Below are 25,624 nucleotides of genomic sequence, written 5' to 3' on the forward strand. Positions count from 1 at the left end.
ATTATAAAGGTACCATTCTGATACTGAAATCAGATGAAAGTCAGATCATAAAGTATTTAAACGCTGGTATGAATCTGGCCAATATTTTCTATTCAATTTTATGTTATTCTACTTTTTGGTCTATGTGCTCATACAATCTGCCATGCATCTTCCATGTGCCATTAGACTCCCACACTGCTAGAAGTTTGAGAAGTTTAAACTTTGAATATTGATTTTAAACTAATTTGCTGCTGCATATTTAGACACAAAGTACCGAAGTGTTGTGTAGCGGAGAGTCACTGACATATCCCGAGAGGCAATTTGCTGTGCGGAAAATTGTCCAACATAAGACATACAATAAATCATGCACAGATCCATCATCGCAGTCAACATGAGTCATTGTAGGCATTGTTATAATTTATTTATTCAAAAATCTGTATCTGTTGGTACTACCTTCGAAAAGACATCTATATACAGTGCCTTGCATAAGTATTCACCCCCCTTGGACTTTTTCCCATTATGTACTGTTACTAACTGGAATTCAAATAGACTTAAATAAACTTTTTCCCGTTTGATCAACAAAACATGCATAGTACTTTGGAGGTGCAAAATAAATTTTATTGTGACACAAACAATAATGAGAACAAAAAAGTTGACATCTGTTGGGTGCATAAGTATTCACCCCCCTGTGTCAATACTTGGTAGAACCCCCTTTCGCTGCAATTACAGCTGCAAGTCTTTTGGGGTATGTCTCTACCAGCTTTGCACATCTAGAGATGGAAAGGTTTGTCCATTCTTCTTGGCAAAAAAGATGAAGCTCAGTCAGATTGGATGGAGACCGTCTGTGAACCGCAATCTTCAAGTCTTGCCATAGATTCTCTATTGGATTGAGGTCTGGGCTTTGACTGGGCCATTTTAAGACATTAACATTCTTTAATCCAAACCATTCCTTTGTAGCTCTGGCTGTATGTTTAGGGTCATTGTCCTGCTGGAAGATGAACCTCCGCCCCAGTCTCAAGTCTTTTGCAGACTGCATCAGATTTTCTTCAAGGATTTCCCTGTATTTGGCTCCATCCATCTTTCCCTCTATTCTGACCAGTTTCCCTGTACCTGCTGAAGAGAAGCATCCCCACAGCATGATGCTACCACCACCATGTTTCACTGTTGGGATGGTGTGCTCAGGGTGATGGCCAGTGTTGGGTTTTCGCCACACATAGCGTTTTGCATTGAGGCCAAAAAGTTCAATTTTGGTCTCATCTGACCAGAGCACCTTCTTCCACATGTTTGCTGTGTCTCCCACATGGCTTCTGGCAAACTCCAAACGGGATTTTTTATGGATCCCTTTCAACAATGGCTTTCTTCTTGCCACTCTTCCATAAAGGCCAGATTTGTGGAGTAGACGACTAATAGTTGTCCTGTGGACAGATTCTCCCACCTCAGCTGTGGATCTCTGCAACTCCTCCAGAGTAACCATGGGCCTCCTGGTTGCTTCTCTGATTAATTTTCTCCTTGTCCGACTCTTCAGTTTGAGTGGACGGCCTCCTCTTGGTAGGTTTGCGGTTGTGCCATATTCATTCCATTTTCTTATGATGGATTTTATGGTGCTCAGAGAGATGTTCAAAGCTCTGGATATTTTTTTATAACCTAACCCTGCTTCATATTTATCCACAACTTTATCCCTGACCTGTTTGGTGAGCTCCTTGGTCTTCATGATGCTGTTTGTTCAGTAATGATCTCCAACAAACTCTGAGTCCGTCACAGAACAGGTGTATTTATACTGAGATTAAATTGCAGACAGGTGGACCCTATTTACTAATTATGTGACTTGCAAATGTGACTTGTGAATGCAATTGGTCGCACCAGATCTTTGTTAGGGGTTTCACAGTAAAGGGGGTGAATACATATGCACTCAACACTTTTCAGATTTTTATTTGTAAATAATTGTGAAATCCATGTAATATTTCCCCCCACTTCCAAATGATGCACTATTTTGTGTTGGTCCATTACATAAACTCACGATGAAATCAATTTTAATCTGTGGTTATACCATGACAAAATGTAGAAAAGTCCAAAGGGGGTGAATACTTATGTAAGGCACTGTAGATAGGACTTTCCGAAAGACTCAACATTTAATGGGTGCAGATGCGTGAGTCATGCTCCACTTCTAGAGAGTCGAGGTCTCATCGCAGTGGACACACTCACTGCTTGAACAGTCGCCTGTGAGAAACAACTGAGTGGCGATGCCAAGCCAGTGTGGCCCAGGCATTGGTGTGTCTGACTTCTTTAAATCGATATCCCTGCATTCTTGAGAAATTTACATTAACAGGGGAAATAAACCATATATAGAAATATAGCAATGTTCAAAAAAGTGGAGGTAAAAAAAACTGGATCTGCCTCTTGAGCTGAACACGCTAAAAAAGTTATTCCTTGGCCCAAACCTCACCCTTCAACCAGGTTTCACGAAAATAGATTCAGTAGTTTTTGTGTAATTGACAAACAGACAAAGAACAATTAAAACATAACCTCTACATAACTCATAGTACATGAATAGTACATGAATAAATATTGTTATTAGACCAAACAGACTGGTTCATCCCTAGTTTGCCATTGACGCATTAACTCAGAAGAGACCAGCCAGAGGCAGATAAAGAGATGAGGAAGGCAGCTGAAGACATTTATCAAAACTGATCTCAAAGCAGCAGTCGGCAAACAGGTAAAATATCTCATTGCTCTGTTTTGAATTAATGCCACTGCCACCGAAAATACCTGTGATCTTCCCTTGTTTATTTTCATTTGTCAAGTTCACCTCTGTTGTTTTCACTTGTTTTTCATATTCAGCGATGTAATTCTACTTTACATTGTATCACACGGAGCTATTAATAGAGTTGCTTTATTACGGAGACTCTAATGATTGCAGCAGATGTGTAGAATGTAAAACCCACAGTTTCTCAACCAATCACACATCACACTGTCAGACACTTCCCACCAGCCCTGTCTTATCTGGAATCCCCAGGGGCCGGTCAGGGGAGTGAAATGATGACTTTTAAAAAGGATTTATTCATATATTCATGGAGCATATTAGCAATTCAATGCATTAGACTAGTTTTGTACCAGCAGGAGAAAAAGTAACAGTTTTGAGGTGAGAGGTGAGAGGCAGAATGTTTTGCAGCGAATTAGCATATGAATGGAGACATTTTCACCAAGACTGAGATGGAAGATTTTTTCTATCGTCGTGACGTTCGCTGAAAACTGAGGCAGCCACCGAGCGATGGCTTCTGAAAGAGCAATTCTCACCAAGCAATAATGGACACTAAAATGGCCCTAATTAATTCGGTAACATCATCTCCGAAATGCTAATGGTCAGCATGAGCCGTCCTGGCTATGGCACTGCTGCTGAGCTTTTCATTCCTCAATTCGAATTTAGTAGCACCTGCTATTCGAATTGCCTTGGAATATCTGCCAGAGATAAAGGTCATTTTTTTTCTTTTCGAGCAGGCGGGGGTGGAAGCTAGAGGGCCGAGACTGGTGCCAAATTTCTCTTCTGACTGGCTGCCGGTGCATCTGGGAAGAGAGCTGGCTAACAAGCTAGGCACGTTCGAGCCAGCACAAGACATCACACTAAAGGAACTCGAGGTGATGGCCTCAGGACAACCACAAACCCTTAAAAACCAGGCTTCAAAATAAACTAAATAAGTAGATGTCAAATCATGATTTAGATATTATTTAAATGGGTGGTTTAGTTGAACCATTGGGTGCCAATAAACCACTGCAGAAGAAAAGGGCAAAAAGATGCTGATAGATGATAGATCATTAAAGAGGGCTAGTCACAAGTTTAATGGTTTAAATCTGTAGAAAATGTGATGGAAGCATAGCAATTATGTTTGTTTATGTGTCCTCATGAAACATTCATATCTCCTGTTTCGATCTTTCTCCCGGTGTAGATTTGGTTGTGCAGAGAGAATTGTTGCACCAGGATAGATATTGGATGTGGGATCATTTGAAAACAGTGCGCTTTGGACACACTAGTGCAGTGTCTGTGTTCTAAACCTGCCTGTTTATAGTCATTAGTAAGTCCTCCTCAAACAGTTGTCACTTTATGTACTGGACGTTGTGTTTTTATTAACAGTGTCTAGTACAGAGCGAAGTTAAAAAAAACGTTCATTGTGGTTTTATATTTGTGGCATTTAAGAAAAATCTAAACTAGAATGACACTCTGTAGAGCACAAACCACCGTCTCCTTTTTAAACATTTAAATTCATTGTCGCTGAGGCCTTGTTTTCCATGAATCCGTGAATAATTCACACAAATGTTGAAGAAAGTGAAAAACATTTATCCTGAATCCACCCCTTGGTCTAGATCCACACCCAAATCCAACAGGTTCTTCCCTGATGCAGATTGCATCACTTCACCTGGTTTCGTGGTGATCCATCGAGCAGTTTTTGTGTGATCCGGCTGGCTAACAAAAAACTGTGCCAGTGAAAACAAAAACCTTTGTGGCGGTAAATATGTCCTGCTTGTTTCACTGATATTCACTTGTTTATAACCACTTTAATTAAATGGAGCCTTGCGTGACACTGAATGTAAACCAGTGGTTTGACCAGCTGTATTTACATACAGCTTGTGAGGCACAAAAAACCACTGTTCCAGTCCGGGAGACAATGAATTTAACAGTTTAGCCATGTGACTGGCTGGAGTCTCATGCAACAGAGAACTTGAATTGCATTGCAGCCAATGAGCAAATACAATCGAAGAAGAAAAAGGTTGTTTATCTGGGCTTTGGCAGGGGTTTTTAACGCTTGGCTCCAGCATCCACATCTTCGAGCAGCGGGCAGGATGACAGCACAGGCCCAGGGTGAGAAGGTGTCACAATGCTGGCTGTAATCTGTGACCACCAGCTGCACCTAGCACCTGCTTATCTCTCCTGCAGAGAGCCTTTTAGAGGTGGTCAGACATCAGATACACACAAACACAGAGTAAATGTAAAGCAGGACCTATCGATGCCTCACTGCCTATTGTTGGAGGTGCAGCCATTTGATCTTAAAAGGAAGATGCACGTGAAGGAACGCAACACATGACAGCACCTGTCTGTCTCATCCTCAAAGTCAGTAGCCCATAGAACCCCTGCTTTGCATTACAACGGCTCCGATGCGCCCTTTTAATAGTTTTGAGCTCTGAAGCGTGAAACTAACTTTGTTTGTTTTTGGAGCACAATCATTATTTAATCTGTGCTAAGAAAGGAGAACGGCACTAATAACGAGCAGCTCAGTGGGCTGTTTCCTGGAGTTAATCTCCATAGGGTCAGCCAGGGGCGCCTGGCAGCCAGGGAGACACGTTCCTGCCATTGAACAACACCTTAAAAACATCCCCCATTCTAAATAAAGCCGCAGCAGATTTTCACCCACATGTCCTTAAAAAACTTTTGAAGACCACTAATGAGGCAATATGAGCAGCAATTACAGAATAACACTACCAGGTCTTCCATAGCTTGTGTTGGGAGCACAGCTACTTCTAAACCCCAATTTAGAAGCAGAAGTGATCCATTAAAAAGGCAACAGTATGCATTAATAATTCAGCCTTTCATATTCAATGGACCATCAGAGATCATACAGTTAAGCGTGCAGATTGCATGCAGCCGACTGAAATGCTGACGGTGATGCTGTAATGGATACTGCTGCAAAACCGGAGCAATACAGGAGCTACTGCATGACCTAATGCAACCTGCTCAGTCTGAAAGCTTTTAATGTAAATTTCCAGTTTCTATCATCTGCTGAAGTAATCACAGGTCAACCACAAAGTTATAAAATTCTCAAAGTGGGGGAACAAACATCCACATCTATGTTAAATGAACGGATACAACCACATGCACAGTGTTTACTTGCTTGCAACTATGCAGATTATTAGACTGTATATTAAGATAGATAGATATATAGATAGATAGATGGATACTTTATTAATCCCGTGGGAAATTTAGGTCATGGATGAGCTGACAGGTCAAGTGATCTTTTCAATAGTGTGTCTAAATCTAAATAAAAAAAAAATGCAGTTTTCTTGACCCTAGAATGGCCCTTTTATATTTAAATTTTTTATTTACATCTGGAGCGATCGTCTCTACGGAGGCTGCCATGTTTTTAACAGTAGCCCAAACTGGACCAACTCAACACCTTTTGACTGACACTCGAAGGTTACCACAGGTTCTCTGTCATGTTTTTGGAAGGGGAGGGTGAATGTAGGGGTATTCAGTTACATGCAACTTCACCACTAGATGTCAAAAAAATGGACACACTGAATCTTTAATTGATGTTTCATTATTGATTATTGATTATATGTATTGGCGGGGCCTTGCTACCACAACACCATCCCATGATCACAACTGCACACACTTCGGCTCCATATATGAGAAGCCAGGGTTAGTCTCTGGGATATACAGTGGAGGAAATAATTATTTGATCCCTCGCTGATTTTGTAAGTTTGCCCATTCACAAAGACACAAACAGTCTATAATTTTAATGGTAGGTTTATTACAATAGTGAGAGATGGAATATCAAAAGGAAAATCCAGGAAATCACTTTAAATAAAATATATAAACAGACTTGCATTTTATCGAGTGAAATAAGTATTTGATCCCCTGCCAACCATCAACAATGCTGGCTCCCACAGACTGGTTAAATACTCCTACTCCTTAGATACACTGAAAAAAACATGTTACCTGCCGTAAAGACACCTGTGTGTCAATCAGTCACCAATCACCTGTATAAAAGACACCTGTACATGCATCATCAGTCAGACTCCAAACTCTCCACCATGGGCAAGACCAAAGAGTTGTCTAAGGACATCAGGGACAAGATTGTAGACCTGCACAAGGCTGGATTGGGCTACAAGACCATAGGCAAGAAGCTGGGTGAGAAGGAGACAACTGTTGGTGCGATCGTTCGAAAATGGAAGACGCACAAAACAACCATCAATCGTCCTCGTTCTGGGGCTCCTTGCAAAATCTCACCTCGTGGGGTATCACTGATGATGAGGAAGGTGAGAAATGATCCAAGAACTACACGCGAGGAGCTTGCTAATGATCTCAAGGCAGCTGGGACCACAGTCACCAAGAAAAACCATTGGGAACACACTACGCCGCAATGGATTAAGATCCTGCAGTGCCCGCAAGGTCCCCCTGCTCAAGAATGCACATGTACAGGCCCGTCTGAAGTTCGTCAATGATCACCTGAATGATTCAGAGAAGTCTTGGGAGCAAGTGCTGTGGTCAGATGAAACCAAAATTGAGCTCTTTGGCATCAACTCGACTCGCCGTGTTTGGAGGAGGAAAAATACTGACTATGACCCCAAGAACACCATCCCCACCGTCAAGTATGGAGGTGGAAGCATTATGCTTTGGGGGTGTTTCTCTGCTAAGGGGACAGGACGACTTCACCGCATTGATGGAAAGATGGACGGGGCCATGTACCGTAAAATCCTGAGTGACAACCTTCTTCCCTCCGCCAGAGCACTGAAAATGGGTCGTGGATGGGTCTTCCAGCAGGACAATGACCCAAAACATACGGCCAAGGCAACAAAGGAGTGGCTCAAAAGGAAACACATTAAGGTCATGGAGTGGCCAAGTCAGTCTCCGGAACTTAATCCCATCGAAAATCTGTGGAGGGAGCTGAAGCTTCGAGTTGCGAAGCGACAGCCTCGAAACCTTAAGGATTTGGAGATGATTTGCAAAGAGGAGTGGACCAAGATTCCTCTTGATACGTGCACAAACCTGGTAATTAACTACAAGAAACGTCTGACCTCTGTGCTTGCCAACAAGGGTTTTGCCACCAAGTACTAAGCCATTTATTGGCAGGGGATCAAATACTTATTTCACTCGATAAAATGCAAGTCTGTTTATATATTTTATTTAAAGTGATTTCCTGGATTTTCCTTTTGATATTCCATCTCTCACTATTGTAATAAACCTACCATTAAAATTATAGACTGTTTGTGTCTTTGTGAATGGGCAAACTTACAAAATCAGCGAGGGATCAAATAATTATTTCCTCCACTGTATAAGCTTAATTTCTCCTTAGTAAGAGGAATTGGAGACGTGTCATTTGTCTTACAGTCTATTGCTGTCGCTAATAACTTAAGTTATAACTTAAGCTAACAGTATTTGCAGTTCCCACAAATTAGGGTTGGTCAAGAAGCTTATTCATGAATATGAATTACAACGTATCCTTTGATGCAAATAATGTATACTTTGTTGATAAAATAATTTGGAATATATAGTCTCTTATAATGATAAGCCCCTGTCAAAGAAAAAACTGCCACACAACCTCTTACACATTATGAAACCATTTGAAACACATTCCTAATTCAGGTGTGGACAGATGATCACTGAATTACAGCGGATTGTTGTTTCTGAAACATATAAGGCAAAATTATAGTGTATAAAAGTTTTGAAATGAATAAAAAAAACCATATATAAAGACCAAAATCTCCCATAGCAACAGATTTATCTATTCCTTTATTTGTCTTCGTACATTTGCTGAAAAAAATCCCCCCTGAGACTCGGTGTGACCTATCTGTTGGTGTGACCCATCTACTGCAGATCATGAGACTAATTATATATTCCACTGAGAAGCTCTGTCCAGCTCCAGCTCCTTTCACCAGGCTGCTGATGGCCGCGTGCTGTTCATTTGGGAGGTCACTGGATAATGATTCCACAGGGCATTGGAAGATTCACAATAAAACCATCATTACTCATCCTCTTGAATTAAAAGACTCATATTCAGAGGAGGTAAGAGAGGTGTTTTTAAGTACCCGAATGTTGAAAGAAAAACAATTATTAGGTAACATGTAATTTCTTTGCTTTTCTTAATTAAGCCCAAGAGGCGTTTTCCCCCCTCAGTTTTTATTAAAACCTTATGTGGACTTGAGGGACCAGTGCTTCTAAAACATTAAAAGTTCTGTGTGGACGAAAGGCTCTTTAAATACGTTTTTATTAACTGAGGGATACATAACAATTTAGTGTGATGCTGCCAGAATTAAGAGGTGTGGGAAGTGCTCAAGTAGAATTCAACTGATAGACCTTTAGAAAGTACATTACTCTGCTTCAATAATTTCTTTCATCCATCACAGAGGAGCTATTAAATCTCCATCACTCATGGGCTTTATGATATATGTCAACTGTATATACTTGAGATCTCACAGTTATGTCCCTAATAACCCAGCAGGTCAGACTTTAATGGCTTGTTGAAGAATAGAAAAGAAACTGAAACTGAAGAGCCGCAGTGGGTATAAACATCGGCACCAGCTCCCAAGTGCCCATGATTATTGCTAAGGGCATTACAAGAAGATTTATGGCAGAGAGCTGGATGACATATTATTGTATCAGGCTGCTTGTGTTTCCCCGTTATCATGTTACGTGTATATCTCGCTTTTCTCCGGCTGTTTTAGTTTATCTGACTATAATCATATAAGTGTTACTCATGGTTTTTCCACCTTAAATCCTCATAATATCATGTTTTCATTAGTGTTTCATCACCCTAGGAGACCTCGTGATCTCATTAGATTAGAATTTGTCTTTTTATCTACATAAGAAGTGGGTCCTCCTCCACGAGTCCGTCATGTTGCACCTCCATGTTTATACCTCTATGGTTTGTACAGTAGCCCAGAGCGGACACAACAAACAATAGCTCTACAGAGGACTATTTTTAAATCACCTCAAGGCCACCTTAGATTCTCCTCCAAGTTTGGAAGTGTGAGGAGTTTTCAGTATGCAGCAATCTGCACCCTCACCACTAGATGCCACTAAATCCTACGCACTCAACCTTAATCTCCTGAAATTCCCACTAGGATACATCTGTATTAGACCAATATAAACTAATGGGTCTATATAACATTCTGTAAAATGTATACTATTTCACAATATTTTTATAGTCCAGAGGAGGATGACCTCATTAAGATAAAGAGTAAATATCTGAACTTGGTTGAAATCACATTGGCCTTTTTCTTTTCTTTTTTGACATTTACAAGTCTTTGCATAATGTAAAAATGTAACAGTTATTTGAGTGGTCTTAGTTCACTCAACAGAAAACCGTGAGAAGTTGTTTGCGGAATTGAACTAACTTGTAAAGTTCTAAAGCCGTGAAATATGTCACTTCGACAAGGTTCAGAAAGTATAGTCAAAACCTGTAAAGCTTTGTGATTTTAGCAAAGACAAACAAAAAGACTTAAATAAAAATCATTTTCAAAAACATGTCTGATCACACCGCTACGCCTCGACTCACTCATACACATCGTCTGTTGCAGTTTGAGCTTCACCCTGCTAATGTGTCAGGTTTTTACACTATACACACTGTATTCTCAGTACCACAACATAGTCCCACACAGGGTCTTGGGGCAGACTCTCTTACCCCTTGCTCATGGACTATCAGGTAGTATTTTGATATTATATATCCCATAAGATATCAGAGAAGGCCTCGTGTCCCAAGCCTTGAGGCAGGTGATTCGCAGCAAATAAAAATAAAAGTCAGAATTCCCTTTCTGATGCTCTAAATCTTTCATATGTTAAAAAATAGTGAAGTAGGTCTGCAGCCCGGCTCCTGCCTCTCTCCTCTCTGTCTACCAAGACCTCCCTCTGGTTAAACTCAATGATTAAACTACGCGCTCCTTGAACGCCTGCACTTATTAAATGCTTATTAGCAGAATATGTTTCTTGTATACACACACACAAAAAAAGCTCTTTCATGTCGTTCTTCAAAGCGAAGCATCACTGTTAAATCCCGGGGACGGTTTAATGTTGTTTACCTTTACAATCCGCCTTCTTCCTCCTCCTCATCCCCTCCACTGTTATGCTATAGTTAGCAGTCCCATCAATTGTTGTCAGAAGGTCTAAAGCTCCTGGGACAATAAGGGATTGCAGGGAGGAGAAAAGGGTTGGGTGTTAAATTTAGTGGCCTCGGTCGGGAAGCTGCGGATTTTCTGTTTTCTAGGTCAGGTAAGTGCCAAGTCGGCCAGAAGCCTCTGACTGAGAGAATTGGGGAAACATTAACGGATAAAAGACCCCTGACTGAGTTAAGAGAGAAGAAGAGGGAGCATCTTCTATTTCGCTTCTCTTTAAATTCAGCCAAAATTTCATTATTCATTTCCTCAGATTATGTTTGGGCTTGGGCGTCGTCTTTGTGACTGTTTAACGTTCATCGTAAGCGAGCGGTGATTGAAAAGAGTTGTATAAGTACAGGATAGCTTAAAAAAACATGCAAACCCACACACTCGCTCACAAACCATCACTCTCGCAAATGCTGCATTTGCGCAAGAGTGCTTTGAGAGGGGCAACCGAGGCAAACACATTTTCAGGGTCTGATAAACATGTCATCCAGGGAGAAGAAGGAATAATTTGCTCTTTCATTTGGTTCATTCCGCTGGATGTCTTCTGCTCCACGGCGGCTGCTGTCAGCCTGTAGGAAATGAAAGTGTTTACTAGGTTTGGCCATCCATTTGCACAGCTCCAGGATACACTATTAAGGGAGGCATGGCCATTAATAAGCATAGTCGTGGACAAGACTTCTCTGAGAACAAAAAGAAGAAAAGGAGGTGGTTTATGTCAAAAGCGTGACTGTCATCTGAATAACAGATAATTAAAATGACTTCATAATGTTATGATTTAACACTGTCAATGTGAGCACACCAGGACTTCACACACACTCTAACACATATTACTCTGATATCTTGTGAGTGCTCCAGTATCTGAAGCCATCTCTTCTAACAATCACTGAAAATGTGGTGGCATACGGGAAAATGGTTGGATTAGTGTTTAAAAGACCAGATTTTCTCATATTCAGCGCAATAGTTTTTATTTGGGTCATAACTTGAAAAGGTTTACATGCTCGAGAGTTCAGAAACCATCACCTTCTTCATACGGTCCCTTACTACAGCTCCTCTTCTCAGCCGCTCTGAGGAACTGGGATTGAGCTCCTGTCGCAATAAGGTCCCCCTCCTGATGAAGCCCAGTCTGTTGTGATTGGACAGCTGGCTGACTCTGTTGTGGTTGGTCAACTGCTTTCAGTGCATGCAGGAAATGTTGACCTCTGCTCTCGCTTTGCCTGACCTTGTTAGTGGATGTGCGAGACTATGGCCTCTAGGCACACATTATGCAAATATGTCTCCTTTAATGCAACAACTCAAAAGATTAATAACAGTGATGCACCAATGTGACTCTTTCTCTCCCAATACCTTCAATATGCCAGTCTGCTTGGTATCATCGCATTTACGGCAGACTCTGCCGTAATTTAAAATGAGGCGACGTCTTTGGTTCCGTTGTGTCGCTCTGCTCATGCTGCATAGAGCAGAACTGAGTAGAGCTCAACTTTGAATGTGGCAACGGAGGCAACAACCAATCATATTGTGTTTAAACAACACCCAACCACAGGCACAGCCAATCAAATCATGTTATTGCAAAGGAGGAAGCTGCTTCTCTTCAGCAGTGTACGGATTGCTTGCATTAAACACTAACAGGAAAGCCATGTTGTGTGTCCAAAGCATGAAAGTGATTATTATCATTACGAATACCGTGCTCGCACCAAGCGTCGGGCTCACCCACCGTTAACTGTTAATGCAATGTTCCAACCATTTTCCTACTTTAAGGTTTCAGACAATGTCCAGCACAACTGACATGGACATGTGTATTCTCACATACAACCCCTCCAGAAAATGTACTGAAAGCAACTTCAGTTTCCCATTTAAATCCTACGGAACCAACCAAATAACTGACATACACAGGGCTGTTTCTTGCCTTTTGAGTAACATATTCAAAGTCTTGTCTATTGATAACGATTTCTCCTCAGAAAAAACACAGAGGTCCAGATTCAATGAGCAGAAAAGTATTGCTCCAAAAAAGGGACATGCGAGTTTTCTAATGCAAACCTATGTTCCTAATAAATTCCTCATCACCTTGCTTGTCAGTGCTTCAAGCGAACTTGGTAGTGGAAGTACTGGAAAAAAAAAAAAAAATGAAAACTTGCTACATGTCGAGTTAAATGTTTGATTTCTCAACAACTCCATTATACACAGCTTCAGGAGGCCTTTAAGCCCTATGTGTGGTGAGACAGACAACTCTCCTTCTTTTCAATAGGACAGTTGACTAATGCAGCCACACAGGCCTAAAATGACAATTTATAGTTTCTTCAAATACCTTAAAAAAATCTCTCATCCGTCCTGATGTCCAGCCTGAACAGCTGCACTGATGATGATAAAAGACACAGAGTTTGTGGGCTGATGGGATTCTTATCTGAACTTTCAAAGCCAAAGTGAAACCATTTCATCAAAGTTCACTGTCAGATTCGAATCAAATAATATAACCTTTTCCTGAGAGAAACGCTGCATAAAGTTCGGCAATCTATTCTTCATGGAGCTGCCGATATCAAGAATGTGGGGGTGGAAGAAAAGTTTCCCTCCCGTTTCTGGCACAGAAGTGTTAAATAATATTACAGCACATGTGAATACCGAGAGTTCTGGCTATTCTCTGGGGAAGAATGTGAATACAGGGAAGAATTCAGCGACGTTATTAGTGGAAATGCTCCTAATTAACGTGTGCAGTTATGTCTATGTACAAAGACGAGCTTTGGCATATATTTGGACGATGATAAAATTAGATGCACTGCAGTGGAGGTCGTGAAGGCTCTCTGGCTCAAAGCACTTCTGCCAATGTCATTTTTTTTTTTACCATGGACATTATTTTTGTTGGCAGGAATGTTAATCTCCAAATGGCCTATTTTCTCCTGGAATCTGAATCTGCCAGCCATTTTGTTAACAAACATAAAGATGGGTAAAATAATCAAAAACTAAACAAAACAAATGAGCATAAGGCATTTCAAAGATCTCTGGGCTCTCTGGATGTTGTGCTCAAACAGCCTTTCAAGTCCTGAAGCTGTTTTATCCATATGGCCCCTGCTTCTTTTAGTGGCTACGCAGCTGAGCTTTGTACTGTGAAACCTATCGAGGGGCAGTGTAATGGAAGAGCATACATTTCTGGGCTAATAGGTTGCTGTGGGCTATGCCGCGGCTGTGCTGTGCACTCTGCAAAACCAACTCTCGGCCGCGCCTCTTCATACCTACAGCTAGAAGACCAAATATGAGGGAGAGGTCTTTACGAACGAGACCAGCCTGTCGGTATTGAGAGGCACGAGGACTGGCAGTGTGCTGCCTGGGAGCCCTGCAGGGCTAATGGAGGGAGAAAACGCTAACAAAGGCTCCATCATCTCCTGACCTTTCCCCAGATGCTGGCACATTCGCAGATACGAATGTGCCACCCTTCCCACCCCCGTATCTCCTTCCCTCCTTCCAGTACAATGTTTTTCCGTTCGTCCACCTCTCTTTCTGTCCGTCCGTCACACTGGGTCCTAATGAGGGGTTCTATGCCACTGAGGTGTGTGCACAGTGCAGGGGATGAGGATGTAAGAACCACCAGCTGAGCTCCTCACAATCTCTGACCCGACTCGTCTGTATCAATATGCCTCCCATTGCGCTCTCCTATCTCTATTTAGATGTTTACCTGTCTGTCTGGCTGTTGGCATGAAGGAGCTGTCACTAAACTCCTGTCATGTCATGTCATGTCCCCCATGAGTGTCATCTCCCCCCCTCGAGCTCTCAAAGCGCAGATGCCTTAAGAAGCCCTGTGGTGGAATCTGCAGTCTCCTGTGCAGAGAGGAGGAGATGGGGTGACAAAAGGGGGCAAAAGTGTGATGCTCCCGGGGAAAAAGTAGAGGAGGAGCGAGGGAGGGAGCAACAGGGGAGCAGGCAATTATCTTTACTCTACTGCTGTATATGGCCATCCGACCCTCTGGCAGGCATATTACAAGTGAGCTATATATCCTCCACCCCTGTGGAAATAATCACACCTACCTACCATCACTCTACACCCCCACCTAGCAGGAGACAGATGCTCCCAAACATCACAGAGATAGGTAGAGAGAGACTGTGCTTAGAGTGGGAATTCAAACAGTATTAATGCCATATTTTATTTTCAATAACACTATATTGCTCTGCCAACACATGTTTCTTTCGTGTAGTGCCCATAAAACGCACTTGAATTAAATTGTGAGAGGAGCAGAGGGGGATGATAGAGAGAGGATCCAAGGCTTGTGTATCAAAAGGAGAGAGAGGGAAGGATAGAAATAGGGGTTAAAAAAAAAAGGGTAAAGGAGGGAGACAGGGATTCTTAGTGACAGAGAAGTGAAGACACGACTTTCACTTTTCCTAGACATTGTTTTTTACGATCAACCCCTTGTGTGAAATCTTTGCCGATCACAACAGGCCCCCTGGTCCTACTGTTTCAAACAAATGTTTTGTTATGCAGACCAAATGTAAAATGGCCCTATACCTGGAGCCCGTAAGTATTTGTTTTGGTGCGTGATAAGCCTTTAAATAGCGTAACTGGAATTGCACTCGCCATGTTTTCATTTAGAGAATAAAAAAAAGATCTATATTTACACAGACATTTGTGAACAATTACATTCACAACGAATCTGGCTGTCTATGCAACCGCGTGGCTAAAGGTCAACTATATCTTGGAATATATGAATGCCACAGTGTTAAATATTATCCAAAGTTTTAAAACATTTTCAATCATGGATGAATCTTTTTGACTGACTAAATAATACAAAATGTGATTATATAACAATTTGACATGTTATATATAAACATATATATATATTAATAATGACACTGTAAAATTAGATGTTAAAACCATATGAGCAGAACATATTTTCATTTGTGGTCTTATGTATGATGTACCTACTAATATCAATCAATCAATAAAATTGTATTTGAATAACCCAATATCACATTGTATTTTTTTCTGTATTAAAATCTATTATGTATGTAATTAATTAATATGTAAATTAAACATACATACTGATACAATCTGAATTAATGGCAATTTCTATTGTATGTATATGAGCTTTCAATGTATTTCCAATGCATTAGAATACTGTTAAAAGTGTATCCCTTAATGCACCTATGACAAATTAGAAGAAAAACCAACTAGCCAAATACAATACCAATTTAATAAGTTATTATTACTTTGATAGAGAACCATATAGATGTAGTGTGCAGGTGTAACATTGTTACTCCAACTGGACCTTTTGGATTCCCGTATTTTAGTACTTCACTACCAACAGAGCCCCTGTGGTTTCAGCATCAGGCTGTTATCAGTCTGATTCCCCAATGCTCAATTATCTTTAACCCACTAATTAGCATAATGTTCAAAGAACTTTAACCAGCAGCTGCAGATCCAATACACTGTGCAATAAGATTAGCGGTGTGTTCTGGATAACTTCAGCCATTTTTCAGACAAGCATTGGATCTGGACTTTCTCCACAGCTTCCTTTCACACATGAACAACGCAGCAGGGGGTTCTCGGCTCAGACGGGTTTAGAACAGAAACACATTCTGTCCGGTTTGGGGTCGTGCAACAGACAGAGGCAGGACGCAACAAATTCCATTTCAGAGTTCATGCCTTTTTTGTTTACATCACATAGACAATGGTGTCGGCTCTTATCACCACAAACTCTCTTGACATCTTGGTCGGTGTCTTCTTTGTGTACGGCTCTGCTATTTCACCCTCCGATATTTGTTTTCGTTTTGGTATTTCCATTTCTGCATTTGTTGCTTGCTAGACGTGTCATCAACCCCACTCGGACATTTGCGTTTACACATCTCCGGAGTTCAGTGCATGTCTGACACCAGCTCATGTGTCATATCCTGACTGCTTTGTTTCCAAATGTCACGTTGCTAGAATTTGTTCAACGTTTTTTATCATGGGAGGAATTTTGACACAGGTTAAGTGTTTCTGGACTCATCATTGTTATCTATTTTTTAAGGCCAATTGTTTTTTCCAAAAACTGCACAGGGTTATGAGGCCTTAAGATTAATTTCTGTCTACCCCTATGCGTTAATATAACAGCTTGTGAGAGAAAATTAGAAAGTCTAAACCTGGGGGAGCTGACACAGAGAGAAGCTCTTGTGTTGTCAAATTGACAGAAAGAAGAGTGGTATTGCGAAAATATGAACAATAATACTGTATGTGTATTAAAAAGGCAGACGGAGGGATGAAGAACAGAGTAAAACTGTGGTGAGAGTTAGGATTTCAAATTTTAGCTAGTCTATGTCTGACTGAACTCTAAAACAATAAAGATAGGTGGATTGGGACAGGAGCAGTTTGGGTCACAGATAATGGCCTTCACACAAATGATTTAAATATCCTGCTGCTTGATGTTAATAATGAATCTTTTACTTGTTCTCATTTCTAACTTTTTTATATTAAAAGCATAACTCCCCTGGATTCATTTGACATCACAGAGAGTTCAAGCAGCTGACAGGTTCTGAAGCAAAGACGGAGTGACATTGTTATGTTTCGTTGTTTTGGTTTGGAGGATCCTAATGTTTACACAAACAGAACATACAGCCGATAAAGCAGGAACACAATATTCTTTACTCCAATGGACAACACCACTGGCCCACATGGCGTCAGCTGTGTCAAGGCCTTTCAGGAAGTGAACATTTTGCCTAGCAACTATCAGAGGAGGAGTGAGACTGTGAGCTGCTGCTCGTTCACTTCCTTATTCCAATGCCAAGAGGATGGACTACGTCTGCGCACCATCGAGGAACAACCAAGGACCAATCCGGTTCGATCTACTGTTATAAAATAATACAGACGCCGGCTGTTTGATGCGTTTTGATGCGACTCGAGACTGCCCCGGGGTTGCTAGACTGTCAAGGTAGTAAGTTGGATGCCAATTGTTTTGCTGTTCATACTTTTTCATTGCTTTCTAAATAAATACTTGAATTAGACCAACCCGAGTTCGGCTCTTCTCATATTTAGGATAAACGAACACACAACGACATGAGCCATGTTTGCAGATAGGAGGTTTCCTCGGCTTCCCCTCTGGCTGTCTCCCCTTCCTCAGCTCCAACCCACCTCACGACTCCCCGCTGTGTGAGGACGAGCCCCGCAACACACATTCTCTCACTCTCACAAACTGACACAACACTGTTACACACAGATCTGTAGTACTGCACAACAAGTAACCTATTTTCTTGGAGCACCTACAAGCTGGGATTTACAGATCCTGTTTCTCACTGCGACAGTTTGAGATAAATACCTGTCTCTACATTTGTGCCTGATTATGTTTTTTTTCTTTACATTTCTCATGTTTATTTTACACTTATATATATAATTTTAACCAAATTATGAGATTTGTTTGTTTTGGGGGGGAAGGAATGCCAACTAGAGGTCAACGTTTACCCGTTGTATTTGTTTCCAATTACATCTCCGCTCACATACACACCTGCAGGCTTTAGTGTGTTCAGTGGGAAACTAACTTCTCACGCTGTTAAATAATTCAGAAACAGCAGGAACACAGAGTGAGGCCGCAGTGGGCTAAATAACTCAGAAAAGATGTCCTCCAACAAGGACACCCTTCATTAGGACGTCTCTGTGAGCATCACGTATGTGAACATGACAGCATTACAGATATCGAGGAACTGGAAGCCAAGTCTCAGACAAGGACTGTATCTATTCCCCTCCCACTTGGATGAAGCAGTTGGCTTCCCCTGTCCAAAGTGGAAGTGTCCTCAAAGAAACAACACCATTTTTGTTTTTCCTTCTCGTTCAGGACAGCTGCTTATTTCAAGCTGTTTATGTTTGAATTTTATAAACAAAAGCCTGAATGCACATTTATTTACATGCGAAAATCCCTCCAAAAAAAGTTAAAGAAACAAGACTAGTGTAAATTACTATTCAAAGCAACAGGGTTGTCCTGCTTCAGTCTCTGAACCCCCGGCCGGCACGCTGTGTATTTCCCAGCTTACTGCAGCTTCCCTTTGTATCATAAGGGAAGTGACAGCAGCTTGAGGGAACAAAGCAATAAGTTAAAATTAACATAACTTCACATGGTAATGTATTCAGCATTGGGCAATGACTTTCCACATAAGAGAGGGACATGTTTAAAAAAAAAAAAAAAGATTGTGTTTTGAGAAGAGCAAAGCAGAGAGAATTTGCAAAGGCGTGCACAGACACAAGTGTAATGAACAAATATTAGCCATGATATTTGTGATTCAAAATGAAGATAAACTAGTCCAATCTCATGAGCCCGATTGTGTATCAGCACACACAGACACACACATGCAGTGCCCTGAATTCATTACTGAAGTCTCATACAGGCATTCAACACAAACACAAAGGGCTTCCTCAACTGACAAATGCCCCAAGAGTTCATCTAAAATTTCTGTTTTATCAACAATTGCCACCAAAGATGATATTGAAACCTCAGAAAAGGTTGAATAGAAGCACAGCAATTTGGTTTATCTTGGTTTTATGTGGCACACACGGATGCTTGAGTTGTGCCCCCCCTCTGTTTTCAGCCCAACCATTAAGCATAATGACAGCTGAAGCCACAGTATTGTGCTTCTCTGTAATTAAATGGAGACATGGGGTCAGAACTCCAAAGAGGTTCACTGGCACGAGATAAAAATAAATTGATTCTCCTCATACACAAAACTTTCGAAACAATTAAATTTATAACTATTATTACAAGAGAAAAGTTATATATCTTGGCCGGCCTTCTCTGATTCTTTAGCAGAGATAAATACTGGCTGGCTAATTGAGGGGACAGAGCACACACACACACACACACACACACACACACACACACACACACACACACACACACACACACACACACACACACACACACACACACACACACACACACACACACACACACACACACACACACACACACACACACACACACACACACACACACACACACACACACACACACTGCTTGAAAATAGAGGTTACATTACCTTTCCAAAACTCCCTTTCCCAATGGCTCGCAATATCTGGAAGTGATCAAAGTTCACTGTGAAGAAAAAGAGGGAGTAAGAGAAAGAACCCGTCAGTATGACTCCTATTATAGGAGAAGGAACACATGTAGTAAAATCCTAAAATATTAGCACAGTGACATCTTTGCTGTTGTTTTAGCTCTTTACTCCAATACATCAAGTTTAAACCAGAACTAAAATTGCCACCATGCGATTCTGTGCCCCTGCCAGCGAAGTCTTCAGTCTACATACATTTTATGTCAGACTCATTTGAATCAAATCAGTTATCTGTGTGTGAACACAAAAAAATTTGAAAGGTTCTTAAGATAACAAGGTAAAAAGGGATCTGTGAGGTCAGAGCGACCTTGACCTTAAACCATCACATTTTAATCAGTTAATCCTCAAGTGAATGTTTGTGCCAGAGGTAATGATATTCTGCATGAATGTACCTGAAATATCACATTCACAAGTATATGAGGTTTGACCACTAAAAAACGAATCAGTTCTTTAGTCAAAGGGAATGTTTTTGCCAAATTTGACCACAAACCTCTATGAGTTAATCCTTTAGTCACACTGAGCCATTGTAAAAAAAAATTAAGAAATTCCCTTAAGGCATTTTTGAGATAGACAACAGACAGACAACGTGAAAAATAATAGCTCCAGCCCCTGGCTTTTGCCCGTGTGGAGGCATAACGATGACTGTGAGGTTTAAGTTATGTACATCTACATGTGAAGTGTTTACATCTGCATCAGATGAGCAGTGGATGTGCTGCTGCCTTTAATTTAGAGCCTCCTAATTAAATTGGACAGAAAGTCATTAAAGAAGTTAACAGAAAGTCAACACATATAATGGTTGGTTGAAAATCCTTTGCAATTGATAAATGTCTGAAGTCTCTAACCCACATGCAGCAGAGCAGCAGACAGTTCCCTGCTTATGCTCTACCAGGCATTCCTGCTTTGCTTTTGATTTTGGTCTGATCTTTAGCAAAGCACGCTCAGCTGGATTGGGGTCAGGTGACTAAGTTGCCGTATCAAGAACATTCTGTTTGGCCTCAAAAGGAAGCCTTGCTTGTCTTGTCTGTTGCTATAAAATCACTGCTCTCCCGCATCGTCCTAAACAACAAGACTGAGAATCCACTGCCATGATCAGTGGAGCTTTGTGTAGACACAAACTGACATTAGCATGCTCACAGTAACAAAGCTAATTTGTTGATCTTAATGTATAATGCTTGCCATGTTCATCATATAAGTTTAGCATAATAGCATCAAAATATTAGCTGATAATTATTAAACACAAAGCACAGCCAAGGCTGGTGGGAATGTCATTAATTTCGTTTTCTTTTTTACATAAACAAAATTTTGACCTGATGGTGGCACTAAAGAAAAAATCATATGATATAGCATAATGTATTTTTCATTAAAATGACAACTAGCTGATCTGAACACCGTTTGTATGGACAATTGGAGGATGAAAAGTCACAGATGCAGTTACAACACAAGAACAAATCAAATACAAAGGCTCTGCTGAAATGAAACTGTTGTATTTTAAAGACTTTCCATATGTGTCTTATCAGATCATCACAATTAAAAAAACAAAGCATTAAACATTAAACTAATTGTTGTTTTTTTTTATGCCTGAGCTATATCACACTGAATTGGACATTTTAAAGAACGGCACTGAAGTTCTTATCAAGATCAGCTATTGCGTGCATAAATTTGTGGAAATGAACAAGAGGAAAACAGGCCCTTAATCTCTAAATGAAAATGCTTAATTTGGAGTTCCATGGTAATCAGGCAAAGGCAGACGAGTCTTACTTCAGAAAAACACCAGGCTCACAGCACTGCAATCATTCATCTTGTTTTATGTTGCTTAATCAATATGTGTAATGGCAGAGTAGATGTTTGGGCTCATTGCCTTCCTCAGTAGATGTGTGTACGGCTGATTGATTGGTTTGGATTTTGAAGCAAGTCCTAAGGGAGGGAGGGCCGTAGACTGGGAGGAGTAAGGAACAGTTTGAAAGACTGAAAAAGGGGACTAATCTCAGGGGAGAAAAAAGGAACCCTGTATATAATGGAAAGCAATGGAAAAGCCCTGCAGTAAATATTTTTTTGATAATGTAATGTTGTGTTTTTGTTGATTAATCGTCAGAGAGGTGTTGATTCATTGGATTGTGCTGCATTTTGTACGGCTGAGACTGACTCACGATCGGGTCGAGCACTTATATCAGCAGAACCTCGCTACCATACCCAGACTGATCCTGCACAGACACTGGCTCCAAATGCGCAAGATGGCAGTGTTCATATCTGGGATAGTTTGGCTTCAATTCTGGAATGTGGGAGGAAGAAGAGACACCTTGTCCATCTTACATCAGATTCAGGATCACGTATGTGTACACATACCAGGAATATGACTGTGGTGTTCATTGTGCTCAATGTACATACACAAATAGACATACAGTAGAAAATAGAAGAGGAAAAAATTGCAAGGCTGTAATGTACAAAGATCCTTCAAAAGATAGGGATTATTTATGTATATATACAGTACATCAGGATACAAAAATACATATATATATATATATATACACAATCTATGGTTTAAAACATCAAGGTTAGCTTGTGCTATACATTTTAAATTAAGATATGCTGGGCTCAGAGGTAAAACTAGGAAAATGTGACAACTCTGTTGACTGACTGTCTTCCCTTTCCTTTGAAGAACCACCAGGCTAATAAGCTGCTGGCTAATAGTATGAAACTGACATAAAGCAATCACCCAGATCTCGTAGGAAAGACTTGCCACTATGCTGGGCTTTCAACAACAAAAAGATATAGCCCGTTTCTTGCTCCTTTGAACATCAAAATAAGACAGCGTGGGGTTCCTTCTTTGACGAATCCATTGTCGGCCAAGTGTAAATCGTGCAGATGCAGAGAGCTTATTAACCAGAAAACATCCAAAGTTTTGTTCTTGTTATTATTGTTTTAAGAACCCACAGAAGAAGCAGCAATTAGCTAGAGCTGAGTAAACTCACCAAAAGACAGTTGGCGTCATATTCGGTGGAATCAACTTTCACTTGTTAGAGCTTGTTGAGACACTTCTGAGGGCTTGAGATTTAATTAAAACGCAGTGGTAGTTCTAAATAAAATACTTGTTTTTTGCAAGTGCACTGATACTGATTGGAGTCAGGAAAAAGTCAGTTCCCTTTTCAATACGCACAGCACGTACTGTAATGCAGGCATGTGTGCTGATGAGCTGATGGGCTACCCCTGGCCGTTCTCCTCGTCGTCTGTCTTACTGATTGAGACTTGCCTCTGGTCGGTGTGTACATGTGTATGTGTGTGCACAGCCTCAGGCAGATGTGAGCGCAGCAGGCATGTAGCTAACTCATGTGGCGCCTCCTTAAAAGTCAGTCACTTCTGAAGCTCACATCTGAGCTACTCAGCCCCCTGTCCATGCAGACAAAGAGTGATCATGAGAGACGAAAGCACATGCTGGGCTCCTCCAGGCAGACCCACTGCCAGCTGACCTATGCAACTCAGTGCTGAATCAAGAGGTAAACCCCATCAATGCTAGTTAGCTCCGGACAAAAGACAAAAGGTGTGGTGTGCATGCGTTGTCTGGGAGATAGACTAATCCAGTGTGGATTCTCCTCGCTTACTCCTTTGTAGATGGCTAATCCTTTCATATGTGGTGTCTCTGGCTTCGCTCTGGTGCTGACACACAGACTCTGTACCATAAACATAGCTTTCAATAGGGTATTAAAAAGGATAAAGGCATATGAAAAAAGCAAATGTATATACAACACGGTGGGTTCATAAACTCAGGGTTCTGGTTCTTCGTCAGATGAAAATATATACATTTATATAGGTATGTTGAGCAATCTGAAACTCATGTCTGAAACTCAGGCAGAGATGTCCATTTCAGCTCACCTCCAGATATGACAGCAGTATGATATATAAAGTTGTTGAGTTCAATGGATGTTACTTAAATCAGTTTTTCCAAGGGAATTAGAGAATCGGTAGCTACACGTGGGGAGTGGACTTATGCAGAAGAGCATGAAGTTCACTCTAATGCGCAACAGAGACCAAGTCACGGATAAGAGAGCAGTGTCCTTGTCTGCTAAGATTTGCATGCCCCTCAGGGAACATAAAAGCCTACAGCAGAAACATTGACAAGGTCTGGCTGTCTACAAGGAACAGTAAAAACGTTATGGGTGTTTTGAAGGCTCAAACCACATGGGATGTCTCCAAGTGCTGCCAAAGTAGAGAGGGAGGCGGAGCAACAGAGACAGAGAGGGCGAGCGACCAAGACAGCTGGAGTGATGCAATGAGCAATCAAGCTAAAAAAAAAAAAATTAGACTATTATTGGCTGAAATAAATGGGAGACACTGCTTAACTATCTTAGGGTCCAACCCTGTTTAAGCTTTTGTCACATTATAGCTAAGTGTATAACTTTACTGACAGGATAATGATTTATAATGTTAATTGCATGTTAAACCATGCAATATTATGAATACATTTGTAAGAGGGAAGAGTGTTAATGAGGGGGACTTGCAAAATGTTATTTTGAATTCTGTGGTTTCATGCCAGTATGAGACGTGATATGTGCTGGTGGGAAGACCAGCAGTGGGTGTGCAAAGTCGTCAGTACCAAGACTGAAAAGGTGGCACATATAAAAAGTGATTACCTATGTGAGTTATTGCTTTCCAAGCCAAATCCGTTAATGATGTCACAAATCTGATCACAGTTTTATAGAACTCCTGTAGAAATGTGTTTACCACTGAGATCCATCAGCCCGCAAACACACCCACACTTAATGCAACTGCACGCTACTAGGAAAAACACACTACTTCATCTAAAAAATAAGGACATATACTTACTTTGTTGTGTCTCACTTCATTAAGTGTCTTGTGTAACAACCGAATTCATTAAAATATCAAGCCGAATTGAAATGTGTTATCGAGTTTGTATATCTAACAAAGGAAGCCGAAGTGCCTCATATTATTCAGCAAGCCGCCATAGAAAATGAAATCAGTATCAACAAGTTCTGTAACATTCAGCAGTGGTTTACTTTTGTTATCATTTCAGGTCTTTCATAATATTCCCAATGGAATCATACAGTTATGCTTCAAATAAAACATAGCTTTCCATGTGGTATCTAATTAAGGATATAAAAGGCATACCTTAGAAACCTTTATTAAAAGGGCTAAAACAGGTTGACAATGTCATCCATAGAGTGCATGTGAATGTATATAAAGATGGACAACATGACAGATCCCCAAAAATGAAGCCAAATCTCTTCTTACCCTGGTGGCTGGTTGAAGTATAGGTCAAGAAACCTCCACATACTCCATGTTAGTGGATGGGCATTGACCAAACTAAAAAGTCAAAGATCAAATCATATAAATGAGTTAGCTGATACAATAAAAAGAGGTTGATTAAGGCCTGAAACTGGTCTAGCAGTTGTATCAATACTGCAGTTCCACAACAATGTTACTAAATACTGCACATACTCTAGTTACAAATTACTATGCGTCATGATGGAACTTATATCTGAGCTTCATTTTTCTACAACAGGAGTTAGTGGAGATGTATCATCCCTCCTTATTGACAGTCTAGGGTTCAAGGGATCACTGAATGATTTAATGAGGTTGAAATGTATGTGAATCATGCGTCACGGACTTCACAGTTTCCAGATCTCAACCCAGTTAAACACCCAATGGAGATTTAAGGACCGTTGGACCGTTCTTAATGGCGTTCATCCTCAGTAGTGCTCAGAGACTTATG

The 25,624-nt window shown here is 40.8% G+C and overlaps 1 protein-coding gene across 1 annotated transcript in view; it reads right to left on the minus strand.

Annotated features, from left to right (window-relative positions):
* LOC128453297 (serine/threonine-protein kinase 32C) overlaps positions 1-25,624 on the minus strand; it is an 86,726-nt gene that overhangs the window by 37,254 nt on the left and 23,848 nt on the right. The window contains exon 2 of the mRNA XM_053436105.1: positions 19,825-19,880. Within this exon, the coding sequence (XP_053292080.1) occupies positions 19,825-19,880 (56 nt within the window). The remainder of the gene's footprint in view (positions 1-19,824; positions 19,881-25,624) is intronic.

Source organism: Pleuronectes platessa, chromosome 12 (assembly GCF_947347685.1).
Source record: "Pleuronectes platessa chromosome 12, fPlePla1.1, whole genome shotgun sequence".
Taxonomy (NCBI): Eukaryota; Metazoa; Chordata; class Actinopteri; order Pleuronectiformes; family Pleuronectidae; genus Pleuronectes; species Pleuronectes platessa.